Below are 17,068 nucleotides of genomic sequence, written 5' to 3' on the forward strand. Positions count from 1 at the left end.
TTTTACTTTTCCTTTGCAAAATGTATGGGTTTTTTTTTTAAGGTAAATTTGTTGATTGGAGCAAATGCATGTGTGCGTTGTCAAAAAAGTCTGAATTATTTGTTGTTTTGTAATTCACTTTTTGAAAAATGAAAGAGCTTGTCTATTCGAAAATTTTCACCATGGAATCTTCGTGGAAGTGGGAGTGTGGGACTTCCCTACTTTCAAGGCCTTCATTTCCTTTCAAATATCACTCTGTCGAAAAAACTAGGAGGTTTACTCCTTATTTCATCACATCTTTGATCTTCCCAACCTTTATCTTCTCAATCTGCTGCTTGTATATTCTGATGGCTTTCCCGATCAATCAAGGAGTCTCATTTTCTTCTTCCACTTGCCGGTGGGACTATGATGTCTTCTTGAGCTTTAGAGGTGAAGATACCCGCAATGGTTTTACCGGTCATTTATATCGAGCTATGTGTGACAAAGGTATCAATACCTTCATTGATGATGGCCTCCAAAGAGGAGAAGAAATTTCAGTTGAACTTCTCAAAGCTATTAGATCGTCAAGAATTTCAATTATCGTATTCTCTCAACATTACGCATTTTCGGCTTGGTGCTTAGATGAACTTGTCGAGATTCTTAACTGCAAGCAAAATGGACAATTGGTTCAACCTGTTTTTTACAAAGTAGATCCATCTGAAGTACGTAAGCAAGAAGGTAATTTTAAAGTAGCACTGGCTGAACAAGAAATCAAGTTCAAGAATAACATAGAGAAGGTGCAAAGGTGGAAGGCAGCTCTAAAGGAAGCAGCTAATTTGTCTGGATGGCATTATGAGGATGGGTACGTATCTAATAACTAATGTTATGTGCTTTTATGACTTTTAGACTTCTAAAGGTTTTGTTACAGCCACAAATGCCAAATATGAAAAAATTTGTATATTATGATTATCTCTTCAATTATTAAGTCAGTTAGGTGAGTAGAAATAGAAGAATTTAATTATACCAATTAAAGAGTTTGTCTAACATATTTTTGAGTTTTTCTCCCCCTATTAGTAAGTTGCAAACACATCTAACAAGCTTTAATCATATGACGTCACCTTTCACCCACACCTGTGAGAGGAGGAAGTGTTATTTGAATCAAGGCTCACCCACATGATCCTTTCAAAAACATTTCGTTCAAAGTGTTATAAATGGGTTTTCAAAGCTTTTATCTCACCTAAGATGAAGTTTCCATGCAACTACTTGTTAAAAACCTAAAACAATTTCCTACTAGGGAAAAAAATAGAATGAATCAAAAGCAAAGTTTTGAATAAAGTACATAATGTCGTTTCAGTTTGGCAAAGAAACAAAATATACCTTTCGAAGACTTGATAATGTTAAAGTTTCTCCCGCCATTTTTTTTAAAATCCAAAATTTCTAGATTATTTTGGTCAAGTTTGGAAAGCCAAAATCTTATTCCAAAAAATATAAAATAAAATAAAATAAATGATACTTCTCAAATACTTGAATTATGTCCTTTACTTCAATTGATAATATGTCAAGTGTAGGATGTAATGCACAAAACTAGACATCTTGATTCTTTTATTTTTTATATTCATATTTTCAACTAGTCCAACTCATTTAATGTCTTGTATGCTTTGTGATTGGCAGCAGCCCTGAATACAAATTCATCCAACAAATTCTTAAATATATATTGAATACCAAATTAAATGGCATACAGTTATTTGTTGCTAAATACCTTGTTGGAGCAAATTCTCGTGCCAAGGCCATAGAATCACTTTTAGATATTAAGGCAAATGATGTTCGAATGGTAGGGATTCATGGCCTTGGGGGAATAGGTAAGACAACTATTGCAAAAGCTGTTTATAACAAGATTTTTGAGCATTTTGAAGGAAGTTGCTTTCTAGAAAATGTTAGAGAAAATTCTGGAACAAATGATGGCATGACCCAACTACAAGAGAAACTCCTTTTTAGTATCTTAATGGGCAAACATTTGAAGGTGGTGAGTGTAGGCCGTGGAATTAATATGATAAAGGAAATGCTTCATGGTAAAAGAATTCTTTTAATTCTTGATGACGTGGATAAATCAAAACAAATAGAAAATTTGCTTGGATAATATGATTGGTTTGCTTCAGGAAGTAGAGTCCTTATAACAACAAGAGACAGACACTTGCTCGATAATCTTGGAAAAGTCTGTACAACTTATGAGGTGAAGGAATTGGACAAACATGAAGCTCTTGAACTCTTTAATCAACATGCCTTCCAAGGAAATGAAATTGAGGAAGATTATTTTGAACTTGCAAACGAAGTCATACAATATGCTAGTGGCCTACCATTAGCTCTTACAATAATAGGTTCTGATTTGTGCGGAAGAAAAAAATTTGAATGGGAAAGTGCAGTACAGCGATACAGAGAAATTCCTAAAGGAGATATTCATAAAATACTTAAAATAAGTTTTGATGGATTGGAAGAAATGGATAAGGATATTTTCCTCGATATTGCATGTTTCTTCAAGGGAAGGGACAAGGATAATGTTGTAAATATATTAGATGCTTGCAATTTATATCCAACATCTGGTATTCCAAACCTTGTCAAGAAATGTCTCATAACTATTGATCACTATGACATATTGTGGATGCATGACTTGGTACAACAAATGGGTAGGGAAATTGTTCGGCAAGAATCACCAGAAATCCTCACAAAACGTAGCAGGTTATGGCATTATAAAGATGCACTTAAAGTGCTAACTAGAAGTAAGGTACAACTTATTTTTCTTTATATTTTAACATCTTTTTTCGTCAGGTAGAAGTAATAAGGTTTTTTTTTATCCTTTGAGATTTTAGCTTTGTAACATTATAGAAAATATAAGTTTAACAGTATCATTTTTGCTTAAAATTTCAAGATTACTATAGTTTTGGAAAATTCTATTGTATTATATGTTTCACTTATTTCTTTATCTAATCAGGGGTCAGACAAAATTCGAGGTATAATGTTGCATTCGCCTCATCCAGAAACAGTGCAACTATATACTGAAGCTTTCAAAAAGATGGAAAATCTCAAATTTCTTATGGTTAGTAATGTACATATTTCTAAAAAACTTAAAAATCTCCCCAATGGATTAAAGTTACTTGAATGGGACCAATATCCTTTTTCCTTGCCATCCAATTTTTGTCCTCAAGAACTTGTTGTACTCAAGATGTCGTATAGTTGCATTAGATTGGAGAAGCTGTTCAAGCAGGTATGAGTATTAGTATTGATGAATTTTGATTTCTTTAAATGTTATTTCTTAAATTTTGTTGAAGAACAATTTTTCGTTTTTTTTTCCCCCTTGCAGCCCTTGCAGGGGTTCCTTTTCAAAAATTTGAAAAGTATCAATTTGTGGGAGTGTTCATCCATTACAATATTACCTGACTTGTACGCCCCAAACTTAGAGAAAATGGACATTGTTTCTTGTGGAAATTTAATTGAGGTTCATGAGGCCTTTGGATTTCTTGATAAGCTTGTTGATTGTTGTATCGCTTATTGCGAAAAACTTAAAATTCTTCCCAACACCCTTAGGTTGAAATCTCTTAATTCTCTTGCAATAATTTGGTGTGAAAGCCTTGAAAAGTTTCCCAATATTCACCAAGAAACCAAATGTAATTGGTTAAAATTTTGGCCCAGTAATATTAAAGAATGGCCTTTGTCACTGGGGTATCTTTATAGTGGGCTTACTAAATTAACCCTATATAATTGTCAAAACCTTGGGGATTTTCTCGGTAGCAATTTGAGATGTAAGTTTACGAACTTGCGGAGGCTAGAAACTTGGCGGTGTGATGGAAATATAATTGAATCACATATATTGACAAAGCCCAATTTCTTCCCCTCATTGAGAGATCTAAGTCTATATGACTCTAATATTGTTACAATCCCGAGAAGCATTATTAAATTTACTACATTACAAACACTTTCCTTGAATGATTGCAAGAACCTACGAGAAATTCCAAGGCTTCCACAGTCTATAAGAAGTGTGGGGGCAGAAAACTGCACGTCGTTGGATCTACCATCATCATGCAGATTATTGAATCAGGTGAGCTCTCTCCCCCCTCTCTCTATACGTGTAAGTTTAAGTGATATATATATTACGAGAATCTCTAAACTTCAATTTCTTGTATTCGCTAAACGCAAGCAGTTTCAAGAACTATTGATGAATCGCTCAATTTTTGATTACGATTATAGTGGATTTATACTACCAATATTTGAGATTCCGAAGTGGTTCAAATTGAACCATCAGAGTGTTGGAAATTCTGTATCATTCCGGGTTGGTCGTGAATTTCAAAAATTAATTCTCTGTTTTGCTTTTCGATCGGTGAAGGCGGAAGATTCGTATGCAAATTGGTCTATTGTTTCCGCCAACGGTTTTTCAGAATACAGTGACGCTTGTGAAACACTCTCTGAGCATCTCTATATGCATACAGTTGACATTTCGAAAAGGAAATGGGATGAATCAAATCCATCTGAACAGAATGACGTTACAGTTGAAGTCCATCTGAACAGAATTGACGTTACAATTAATTGGGGAGTCCATGTAGACTGCATCTGCTGTGGTTGTGGGTCTTCCTCTGTCTCTGATGACATCGATCACCAGTCATTTCCATCTGATGTGGGGCTTCAAATGGACACCAACTTACTCATGTTTCACCCAGGTTTGGGATCTAGTGACGTGTTGGATGATCTGGGTTCATCTTCGAGGGCCTGGATTTGTGATAACACTGAGCTACAACCTTTGCCGGCTGTTTTCTCCACTTCTTATGGTTCAGATTTAGATCATGGGGTTTTAAACAGTGGAGGGGTTTCAGGGCCTTTGATCGGACCAAACTCAGGTTTAGCTGGGTCATATTTGGGATTTGAAGGATATGAATCAACGTTTCCTGATGAAGTGCACAATTTGGATTCATCATCAATTGCCTATCCCTTTGCAGGGATTGGATATCTCGACTCAAATGCTAGTATAGATGGTTGCTCTCCCCTAGTCCTTGATGACATTGAGCACCATTCTTTGCCATCTGATGTGCTTCCAGTGGATACCACAAATGGGTCCGAATTAGGCTTGGGTCGGAAAGATTTGGATTCATTTGCAAGCATTGGATATAAGGACTCAGATGTAGGAGAACATTGGCTCCTTCGGTTCCTGAAGGCACCACCATTCTCCATTCTTTGCCAGTGCTTCCAGTGAATACCACAAGTGGGTCCGGATTAAGCTTGGGTTGGCAAGATTTGGGATTTAGTGATGGGTTTGATCAGGGTTTCTCTTCAATGGCCCATGCCTTTGACAACAATAATTCTGACTTCAATCTGTTTCCACCATCAAAGAAGGCAAGAACATCTTGATCAAACTTCAAAGAATTATGCTTCCACTTGAAAACAACCTCGATGCCAAGGTATGCCTGCTTTAGTTGCATTATTGGTTTTATGCTCAAGTATTTATAGGAAATCAAGCTGCTAGGCTTTGTATTTATTAGTTATAAAATAAGTATTTTATTTATTTTATTTTAATGCAGTTGCTGTTGCTGTTGCTGTTGCTGTTGAAGTAATTGGTAGGTCCAAGATCCATTTCCACCTTGCAATTTGATCATCATTTATTGTAATATTTGTATTTTATTAATTTTATTTTTCTGCTTCTAGTGCATAATTTCCTCTTACAAGATTTTCTAAACTTCAATTTTATTAAATAAGGAGTTTGCTTTTTGTTTGTTTGAAATTGAAATTTAAGTCAAGCACACAAACTCTTCGAGGAAATGCTTTTTCCCGATATTGAACCTGTCTGCTTACTGCTTAGATGTTTTTGACCTATGCAATTCATCAAGCCAATTGTTTATGTTTTATTGTTAATTTCTAAAAACTAATTTTGTTTGATTACTTTTTCTTTTCTTGTGGGTTTTAAATTTTGTTATTATTAATTGTCATAGATGTTTCTTTACTTTTATTCATTCACCGAATACTATTACTTAGATTTTTCATTATTTTATTTAAAGGTAAGTGACAACTAAACAAGAATGCATCAAACATATTACTGGGAGAAATAAAGATCAACTTTGCACTAAACTATGGACTCAGAATCCTTGAGTATCCTTCCTTTCTCAAAGAGTCTATGGCAGCAAGTTAAGTCATAGTGTCTAATATAATCCAAGGCATATAGTTGGTACCAAGTAGTCCTTTGGGGGTAAAAATAAGTTGAAGGCCAAAAGTTTGAAAAGCACCATAAGAAATATGGCTAGGTCTGCAGTGGTTTATTATCTTTGGCTTGAAAGAAATGCTTATGTATTCTACAGCAATGTCAAGTATGAGGAGGCAATAAGCAATGTCACCGCAGCTATTGTTGCTGTTAAAGTAATTGGTAGGTCCAAGATTCATTTCCACCTTGCAATTTAATTTTCATTTATTATAATATTTTTCTTTTATTCATTTGATTTGTCTGCTTCTAGTGCATAATTTCTTTTTACGAGATTTTCTAAGCTTCAATTTTATTAAATAACGAGTATGCTTGATGATTGTTTGAAATTGAAATTTAAGCCAAGCACACAAGCTGTTCGATGAAATGGCTTTTCAGGATATTGAACCTGTTTGCTTAGATGTCTCTGACCTATGCAATTCATCAAGCCAATTGTTAATTTCTAAAAAATAATTTTGTTTGATTACTTTTTCTTTTCTTGTGAGTTTTAAGTTTTGATATTGTTAATTTTCATAGATATTTCTTTACTTTTATTGATTCACTAAATAATATTACTTAAGATTTTTCACTATTTTACTCAGAGGTAAGTGACAACTGAACAAGAATGCATACATATTACCAAGAGAAATAAAAATCAACTTTGCACTAAACTATGGGCTCAAGATCCTTGAGTATCCTTCCTTTCTAGGCTATGGCTGCGATTTAAGTCATAGTGTCTAATATAATCCTAGGCATACAGTTGGTACCAAGTAGTTCTTTGGGGGTAGAAATAAATTGAAGGCCCAAAGTTCTAAAATCACTATAAGAAAAATTGCTAGGTCTACAGTGGTTTATTATGTTTGGCTTGAAAGAAATGTTTGCATGTTCTGCAACAATGTCAAGACTAAGGAGGTATTAAGCCATCAAGGCCTTGATTGAGTTTACCATAATTGAGGGTTTTAGTTTGATTCTTTTTTCTTTTTCTTTTTTTAAGTTTAGTTGCAGCTTTTATTTGGTTTCCTGCTTGCTCTGTTTTTGTTGTCAGGTGTTACAACTTTTAGAGACTGGTGTTTCCTGTTTGTATGGTTTGTTTCTTTAATAAATTCATTTGTTCATAAAAAAAAAATACTTGAGGACCTTGACCGTTGTCGCTTATTTTCTACATGGCCAAACAAAGCACAAACTACAAAGGAAGTGTGAATTCAAACCTGAATTCCATTGCAGCCAAAAATTAATGTTCTAACGAAACTTTTTTTTTTTTTCTTTAATGTGGTTTAACTATTGAGGACATCTAGATTTGGATGGAAAATGTAAGAATATGCAATATGCGCTATGCAATCCTATCCTTTTCCCCCCCTAATTGGGGGTCAGTTTGTATATTTTCTTTTGCTTATTGTTAAGATATTAAATTTACTGTAAAACAGATTTAGGTTTTTCAAGTTCAACTCTTAGATATGAAAATGCTTTAGATCTATCCAGCCAAGCTAAATCTTGTAATGGTTAGTGTGGTAAAATGTTGAAAGGTCCTATTAGTCTAAAGGTTTATCTCTGTTGTTTCTTTTTATTTCTTAGGTTTGAAGTGTTTGCAAGAATTCAAAACCTTTGAGGTAAGACCATGGAAATTTTATTTTGTGGATCTCCTATTTTAGAGATCAATGTTTTGGTGAATATTCTTGGATGGGAGGATGGTACAAGGTCGACGGCTTAAATTGCAACCTTTCCATAATAGTTCAGTGGTATTGAACTCTCTTGTCTTCTTTGATTTTTTTTTTTTTTTTTTTGAGTAAGTATCTTCTTTGAAAATATCTTAAATTAATTTCCCCTTTCATTCAATTACTTAAAAAAAATACATAATCTTTTTTTTTTTACTAGATTCAGCTTCAAGAGCTCAGATGGGAGGTAAAGAGTAGACTCCTCTACTATGACATGTACTAAATTTTTTTTTATATGCTATCACTTATGATTTAGTGATTTAAATAATTTTTATACAAATTAATTGTTTCAAATTTTTATTTGGGTCTTTTTGTCTACGAATGTGGAGCAGTCATTAAAGGACTAGATCTTGTGTCAAGGTAATCAAGAGGTACTCTCTACAGTTAAAAAGGTAGGTAATTCATTTAAATACTTTTCAAAAGGCATTTTTGAAAGTGCACCTTGCTCTTAATGTTCTAAAAATTAAACAAAATTTTTGGATCACATATTAAGATAATTAGTTGATTGTTAATCAAATTGACGATTTTTTGGTTAGTTTTGTTGATAAAAAACAAACAGGTGTGTGTTGAGATTTTGGTTTTGTTTAATATTAAGTGATTTGAACCTGAAAAGAGTTTGGCATAAAGTTGTCCTAAGACTATATAAACAGCTAAACAATAATTTTAGAGGTTCTAAAACCTGCAAATTTGGAATGGGCTGCCAAAGGAAGGTATTTGCAGTTGAGAAGAATTGGGATTACGAAGTTTGTTCATAAGACCACTCAGGCAACAAAACCAATAAAGTGTGTTTAATTAGGATAAGGAGTCTTCGATTGACTTATTCATTCGTTTAGTTTATTTTATTTGCTTTAATTTATATTAGAACATGTTTCTTGATCACAATAGTTAAGGGTTTTTTTTTCCTAGGTAAATTGGGGAGGGGTTGGAACCACAACAGTAGACATCTTAAGAGGTGTTGGAACTACTTGAGTATCCCTTCACCCCTCAGCTTCATGATTGATCATTTAATATATGCTAGCAAAAACCTTTGGCTAGGATCTGTGGAAGAATATTATTTATATATGATTGGTTATGGAGTTATTTTTAGAAACATAATATGAAATCACATGTTTTTATTTACTTGTTACTTTTTTGTTTGTTAGGGATGTTTGAATTAATGAGGATGGACAGGGCCACAACTTCATCATTGTTGGGATCACAACTGTACTTGTTGATAAAATTTCTTCATCCCTTAAGTTCATTTTCCTGCATAAAGATGATCTTTCTATATTTAGGTTCCTCTGTTCAAATCTGATAAACCATTCTCTAAAGCTCAAAAAAAAAAATCTCAAAGTAGTTTCGAGTCATGTTGCCATTGGAATACATAATAATAACTGATTCGGAAGTACGGGGAAACTGATTTGGCCCTATTATTAGTCATGTCTCTTTATGATCAAGAGAGTCTATCGACTTCTCCATAATGAATACTTAGATAGAAGGAGCACAATTCAGAGATATAGTTCTCAGATGTAGGCTGCCTTGTGGAAGATGATATTGCGTATGACTTAGCTCGTGCGACGTGGTTCACATCACCACTCACCATTAGAACTTAGGTCCTAGAGCCAAATTCAAGTCAAATTGAGTTTCATCTTTGCTGGAAAGAGTATCAATCACAAGACCAGTGCAGTCACTTCACTATCATCTTTGCCACACTCTTTGGGCTTTTCTAATACATAGAAACAAAGTAGTGCATGAAGGAATAACTATTAATGCTAGCTTCTAAGTCCCAAGGCATAGTGCTTACCTTTCTTCTACTTGTAGGGATGCAGCAAACACATGGGAAGTGGACTTTGCATTTAAACCACCTGATGTACTTTTCAATTGCTTTCTTGGAAGTATGGCACATGATCATATATTAGAGGTGTGGATCTCTCTCTCTTTTCATTATATGTCTATATGATGCTTTAAAATCTGTGGAGAATTTGGTTAATAAAATAATTGTTGTATGCTTCATACAGTTCTATGTATTATATGAGGCATGTATGAAGATGAAAAGATAATGGTGTAGCTCCATTAGATATTTCATAAATGGAAACTCATGTGATGGGGGCAGTTTCTTGCGTTAGTATTTAGGGGAAAAGAGGGTAGTTTCTTGAGATTATCTAAGTGCATTGGTTGAATGGGTCTATATTTGCCCCCATCAATGTGATGTCATGAACTGTGTAGTTGTTTATATATTATTTTTTATTAAAAAAAGTTTATATTGTGTCAAAGTAATCTAAAAGATAGAAAGATCTTAAGAGAAAATTGAAAATAAAAAAATGGAAGTACAATTAGTAAAACCCATGCTATGTCAAAGTTTATATATTTGACACACATTAATAGTATCTTCTTTTTATTATCAACTCTCTACATTTCTCTTTTTAATGCAACTTTGGTCTTTAGATTATTTATTGCGCGATTCTGGAAAAGCTCGAACAAGTCCAACTGGCAAGGAACAATGATAGTTTTGAGATGGCTGTGAAAATTAGTCCAAAGATTAACAAAGGTATACCTGGTCTTTTGTAGAATTAAAATATATCCAAAGTCTTTCAGCAATTGAGTGATATTATTGGATGAGTGAAACATCTATTACATATCTTGCTTAATTGATCCTTATATGTGTCTTCTTTAAAAAAAAATTTAGTAAGTATGCTTCTAAACCAATTTATTAAAAGATATGTTTAAAACCATTTGTCTGGTTTTGAGAAAAAATATATATTTTCCTGAACAATCCTGTTCTAATTACTATTTAGGGGGGATGGGGTGTGGGGCTATAGTGAAAAGCTTTGTACACTCTAGTATTCTTTTTGCTGTATAGAATGCTCAATGAATCCCCAGATGAGGGGTAGGTAAATTCCTAGGCATTTTTAAATCAGATGTTCTTATAGTTGAGATATGGTGCTTAAGACTACCTAGTACATATGCATTTGTGATTGCTTTAAAAGAAAACCAAAAGCACATCCTAGGAATTTGCATTTGATTGTGCAATAGAAGTTTTTAGCAACACGTGCTTTATAATTGGGATTTTAGGTTATTGTGTAATTCATTGCATCTAGATAGCTCTCAAATCTTTTGTAATGTTTCTTTAGATGATGTGGATGGTGTAACTGAACCTTATTAATTACCCATGTTTTCATCATCTTCCATTTTATCTTTACTAGCTTGTCTTTTCAAATGCTATTAATATGGGTCATTTATCCCGTGTTGATTCTTTACACATAAATCTATGTATAACCCAATTAACTGCCAGGAGTTCCAGAAATATTATGTGGAGGTAATCTTGAAAGTCTTAATTTGGAGCTTCATTATGATGAATTTATCTTGCCGCAACTAAAGTGATGATTGGTGGTACCTAGTGATTTAATGGGTATTTGGAGCAAAAGATGTTTGGATCACTTGTAGTATGAGGTCAGTCAGTTTTCGGGTTTTCATGTACATGTCACTAGAAAATATGGATCAATTGATTGATTTTTCAAATATATGGAAACTGAAGTGTGGGTTGGTATAATTTTCGGAAATTGCCAATCTGAAATTTCATTGAACTAGGAGGGTCTTGTGTGCATCTCTTCAAATATTTCAAAGCAATAACAACAATTTATATTTTTAATTGATGAGCTTTTTCTCTTTTCATTCTTAAGTGATTTGGTTCTTGCTTTGTGTGTGCATTGTAAAACACTATATGGTTATAACTCCATGTGACATTCAAACATTTCCTTTATTATATTTAAATGATATAATTTATTTTTCTTAGTAAGTTATACGTGCATATAGTGGGTCCGCAGCTCATCTTGTGGGGGGAAAAAGTGTAATTTGAGTTAAAGTAGATTGGCTTGTGTTGTGAATTTTTTAAATCTATATCTGGATTGGTTTTCTTCACCTTTTAGAATCGAGCTATAATATCAAGGCCTTTGTGAAATGACATTGGTTTATCATTATCTTGATTCAATTTTCATACAAGAAGGCGTGGATGGAAAATAGCCTTACAATTGGACGCAAGTGTGATTGCAAGAGAGGCTCAATGGCAACGACCATGATCTTGGTTGCACTTGATTGGGTAGAATAGTGAGTGTAGGTGGTAGGCAACTCTATTGGATTAGTTGAACTCAACTAGAGTTGAATAGGTTCAAAGGTTGTGTGACTTGGGTTTGAGTTTTCATTGGTCATCTTCTTCTTCTTGTTCCTTATTTATTTATTAAAATTTACAGGTTGGTTTTCTTTTCTGTGGCTGCCCTTCCTTCCACTGATTGTAAGCATCATCTTAGTCCATTTCACATATTTACTTTGTTAGACAGTCCAGCAAACGCATCTAATTGCAGATATGGTGCTGTAGATAATTTTACTGGTTGGGACAAAGCTACAAGTCATTATAACCAAGATGGATTTGAGAATTCAAGAGAGAGGTACTGGCACTACTATCATATATTGTATTTTACGCCATTAATCCACTTTATATTTTCATCCATTCCTGATCATTCTTTTGTTCTTGCAGAATGCCTTTCAACTGGCCTTCTTTGTGTGGACTTGGGTAAACCATCCAACTACTAAATCTAGTTTTAAAAAATTGACTGGTTTTCCTAACAAAATCCCAAAATTGATTTTTATTATTTCCTATGCAATCAGCATCAATTTGGGTTAAAATCTTGCTTTCATGAGAAGTTGGAAGATGTGATCATCCGGATATCTATGGGGTGAGTTTCATACTGACATTTCCCTAAACGAATGAAATTTGAATTTAATGATGCCAGTGATATTTGCCATTTGAGCAGGGTCCTCATACAGATACTATGCAGCTATGTGACTCTTCCTCTATATGCTTTGGTGACACAGGTAAGACTTGCTGCCCTAAATATGCAGAGGAAATAAAATTTAATAATTAATCTACCAAGTATTATTCCATGTTGATTGTCAATCTTTTTATTCATTGGCATAAAGAAATCTAAATGATCCATGGCAGATGGGTTCGACCATGAAGCCAACAATCTTTGACGAAAGAGTGGCAAATGCACTACGAAAGTGGCACCACAAAGCAAAGAAAAACATAAAACAGAATCAACATTCAACCAGTACGCCAGAAACCCCAATGCATTCCATGTCTCCTGTCCACCTCCTTCATCACTATCAAGGTGAAATAGACAGCATTCATAAAACACAAAGGATGTCCAATTTCAACAATGAAGGTAGGGATATGAAGGGCCCCCATTCATCCTCTCACCACCATGATCAGCATCATTTCCTCAGAACCAGAGAAACCATGGACAAGAAGAGAGCGGTGCTCATGTGCCGAGCTCCACACATTCTCCTTCATCTCGTCATTCATTTCATGTTCAGCACGAAATTGACGTTCACTCAATAGAATTCTCATTTGACAATAGTTAGATTAAAAGATTACAGATAAGTGGAAAAAAAAAATTCTATAAAAATAAAGAGGAAAAGGATAATGTAGAGAGAGATCTAGAGGTCCGATGAGACTTTGGAACCAGGAGACAGTCACCAGCCTGACTTTGGAACCAAGAGACAGTCACCAGCCTGTCTAGCAGCCATTCTGTAGGTGTGACGCCACTCTGTATCTTTGTAACTTTGTTCATTTATGTACACCAATCATTGACTGAAAAATGACAATCTCAACTTCATGTTTTCTGGAAAGATTTCTAGTTAAAGATATCAGCGTCATCAAAGTTCACAATGGTATTTATAGTTTCAGTATAGGAAAAAACAAAAGGATGACCATCTTCATCCCTTACACTCAATTCATGGGGCCCAGCCATCCTTGTAGAGCATCCATATATAGTTTTAATCACATGATTTTTTCAATGAGTCATGTGACTTATTTATAGATTGTATTATAATTCATCATCGATGCTACGAAGGTGGGAGGAGATAGCTCCAAACCAGTTTGGAGCTAAACTTTATCCCATAGAGGGGTACACACTACACATAAGTGTGTATGTGCATAAAAGTAGCAATAGCTCCAAACTAATTTGAAGCTAAACCTTACCCAATGGAGCGTACACACACACATAAGTGTGTACATACGTAGAAGTAGCTGCTGTTGAATGTAGACTTCAACAGCTAGAAGAAAAAAGATATACTAATACGAAGTGCCATAAATCCAAGGCACCAAATTAATATAACAAAGGAAATTTCGGAAATAGGACAAGCCAAATTCATTACATACAAAAGAAAAAAGGAAAAAAGAAAAGGAAATTTTATAAGTCACTATAGGAATAACAATATACAGTCAATGAGGATCATAAAGATCAGGACATTCTCCTCTAGCACTAGGAAGTCACTAATTTAACAATGTAAGCATCAAGCGCCACTCTATTACCAAAGCAATTACTATTTTTCTAACCAGTATAAGTTTCAAGCCACCCAAACATGTACAATGACCAAATTAATTCAACAATCTCTAGAAGAAAGCTACTGGATTTGGAAAATTAGAAACATTTTCAATTTCAAGACTTAATTATGGGTACTTGCTATTCATCAACAAAGTCTTTGTTTAATACAACCATCTTAGGTCTGTTTTGTTTGGCATTTTGAGGGCTTAAAATGGCATTTTTAAAACCTAAAACTCCGTTTTGCAACAACTCCTCATAACTTTTTTACAAATGCTCATTTTAAACCCAAAATACTGTTTTGCAATAGCTTATCCAAACGCACATCTTGTTTCATAAGACATACTCATATCCCTAATGAGAATAAGAGTCCAAATACATATGTACGTACTAAATCAACACACTCTAATCCAATCAATCACTCTCACCAACAGTCTCACAAGTCACAAGTAGTATGTGGCTGTCAGGAGAGCAATAGCTCATAGAGATTGCAATTTAAGCGGCGTAACACTTTGAAAAGGGAAGAAAGACAAAATGCTTGATAGAGAAGAAATATCATATAATTGAATTCTTGACCTTAAAAGCACCTAGTACAAATTTTATCAAATAAAAGATCTTGAACCAAACATAAAGATATTTAAACGGGCTTCTACTCAGAAACAGAATAACTAGTTAACGCAGGGTAGATTCATGAAAGAGCTAACGGAAGCATACTTAAAAAACAACTTCTACTAGGACCCAAATAACCTAACCTGAACTACTAGTTTTATCCATTCTGACAATTGAATTTGAACAGAGCCAACACTACATAACTGGCAATCATAATTCATAGTCAGCAACCTCAGGTTTCCACAAGGCAGAAAGCTGACAGAAAAGCAACAGAATAGCTTGAATTTCAATACAGTTATTTCAGAGTTCTGAATCAAAGCTTATTTATCCAGACCAATGCTAAAAGTACCAGCAACATTTCAGCTGTAGGCTGTAGCTACTAACAGGAAGCTATTTTGAATTTATTTCACAAAAACTTCAGTTTTAACTAACACAGCACAATCTTTCTCAAAAAAAAACTAACACAGCACAAGGTATTAGGGATGAAAGCGACTCACAGAGTCTGTAACTTAATTGCAGCACTCACAATTTCCCTCAAGAACAATTTTTAACACTAATGAAAAATTGATCAGTACCATGTAGCATACTATTATTATATGTACCACCCATCCGGCAGCCAATTCATATTCAACCCAACAGAACCTAGAAAAACTAAATATAACTATATAAAAATGGCTTTGCTAACTAAGAAAAGTAACAACAATCACACCCCATATGAAGCTAGGTGATTTGCCATCATATCCTTTGACTTATCAGCCCTCCATAGCACAGGATTAGAACAGGCACCATATGGAGTACATGATATCAAACACCACCACAAACTACTGAAATATCTCAAAAACCAATATATATATATAGATAGATATATATATCACAGCAAATAAAACACAATATATAACCATACCCAAAACCACATTGGCACAGAACTGGAATATCTAACTAAAATGCTTTGCTTATAAATGCATTACTGGAACAACCATAAACGAGAAAGACTATATACAACACTAGCAACAGATAACACAGTGGTGAATTGTGATGAGAGGCTGCTAATCTTTTCAACAACACTCTTGGCAGTAAATACCTCTAAACATCAAAATCAAAATCTCAATATGCCTCCCGGTATAGTCTTTCATAGGAAGCATTAAATCTAGCTATTTGAGGACCAAAATTTCAAGGTCCATTCATCAAACACACCAATGAATCATATCGACTTAAGGCCTCGAGTAGTGATAAAAACACAGAAATTTGAAGTAACCAAGGTACTATTATTTAAATTAGATATACATAAAAACATTGATTAAACCACAAAGTTCTTAAAAAAACTTTAAACAACTACATTTATTAAGGAAACCACACCACAAACACATAAAACCTCCTTCTTTCAGAGAAAATCTTTTACTGGCCACCGCGAAGGCGAAGAACAAGGTGAAGAGTGGACTCCTTTTGAATGTTATAATCAGCAAGAGTCCTCCCATCCTCCAATTGCTTCCCAGCAAAGATCAGCCTCTGCTGATCCGGAGGGATTCCCTCCTTATCCTGAATCTTCGCCTTCACATTGTCGATCGTATCAGAACTCTCCACCTCCAGAGTAATCGTCTTCCCAGTCAGAGTCTTCACGAATATCTGCATACCTCCACGGAGCCTCAACACCAAATGCAGAGTCGATTCCTTCTGAATATTATAATCGGCGAGGGTGCGACCGTCCTCTAACTGTTTTCCGGCGAAGATGAGCCTCTGCTGGTCCGGAGGGATCCCTTCCTTGTCTTGGATCTTGGCCTTGACATTATCGATGGTATCGGAGCTCTCTACCTCCAAGGTGATCGTCTTTCCCGTTAGGGTTTTGACGAAGATCTGCATGCCTCCACGGAGCCTCAACACGAGGTGGAGCGTTGACTCTTTCTGGATGTTGTAATCGGCGAGGGTACGACCGTCCTCCAATTGTTTACCGGCGAAGATGAGCCTCTGCTGGTCCGGGGGAATGCCTTCCTTGTCCTGGATCTTGGCCTTGACGTTGTCTATGGTGTCGGAGCTCTCCACCTCTAGGGTGATGGTTTTTCCGGTTAGGGTTTTCACGAAGATCTGCATCTTTGGATGATTGTGAGTAAAAGAAAAAGAGAAAGATTGTGAGAGAAAATTATTAGGGAGACGATGAAATTGGAGAGATATTTGTATGAGGGAATAAGGGAAGTAGAGGTGATTTATATAGAAGACGTAGTATA

General features: G+C 34.8%; 1 protein-coding gene and 1 pseudogene across 1 annotated transcript; one reads left to right on the forward strand and one right to left on the reverse strand.

Annotated features, from left to right (window-relative positions):
* Positions 1–244: 244 nt before the first annotated feature.
* Positions 245–13,545, forward strand: LOC142610614 (TMV resistance protein N-like; annotated as a pseudogene).
* A 2,548-nt stretch (positions 13,546–16,093) lies between these two features.
* Positions 16,094–17,027, reverse strand: LOC142610612 (polyubiquitin 11). The gene has a single exon (XM_075782475.1). It carries the CDS (start codon positions 16,932–16,934, stop codon positions 16,245–16,247), a length of 690 nt encoding a protein of 229 aa, XP_075638590.1. The 5' UTR covers positions 16,935–17,027; the 3' UTR covers positions 16,094–16,244.
* Between the last annotated feature and the right edge of the window lie 41 nt (positions 17,028–17,068).

This window comes from Castanea sativa, chromosome 9 (assembly GCF_040712315.1).
Source record: "Castanea sativa cultivar Marrone di Chiusa Pesio chromosome 9, ASM4071231v1".
Classification (NCBI taxonomy): Eukaryota; Viridiplantae; Streptophyta; class Magnoliopsida; order Fagales; family Fagaceae; genus Castanea; species Castanea sativa.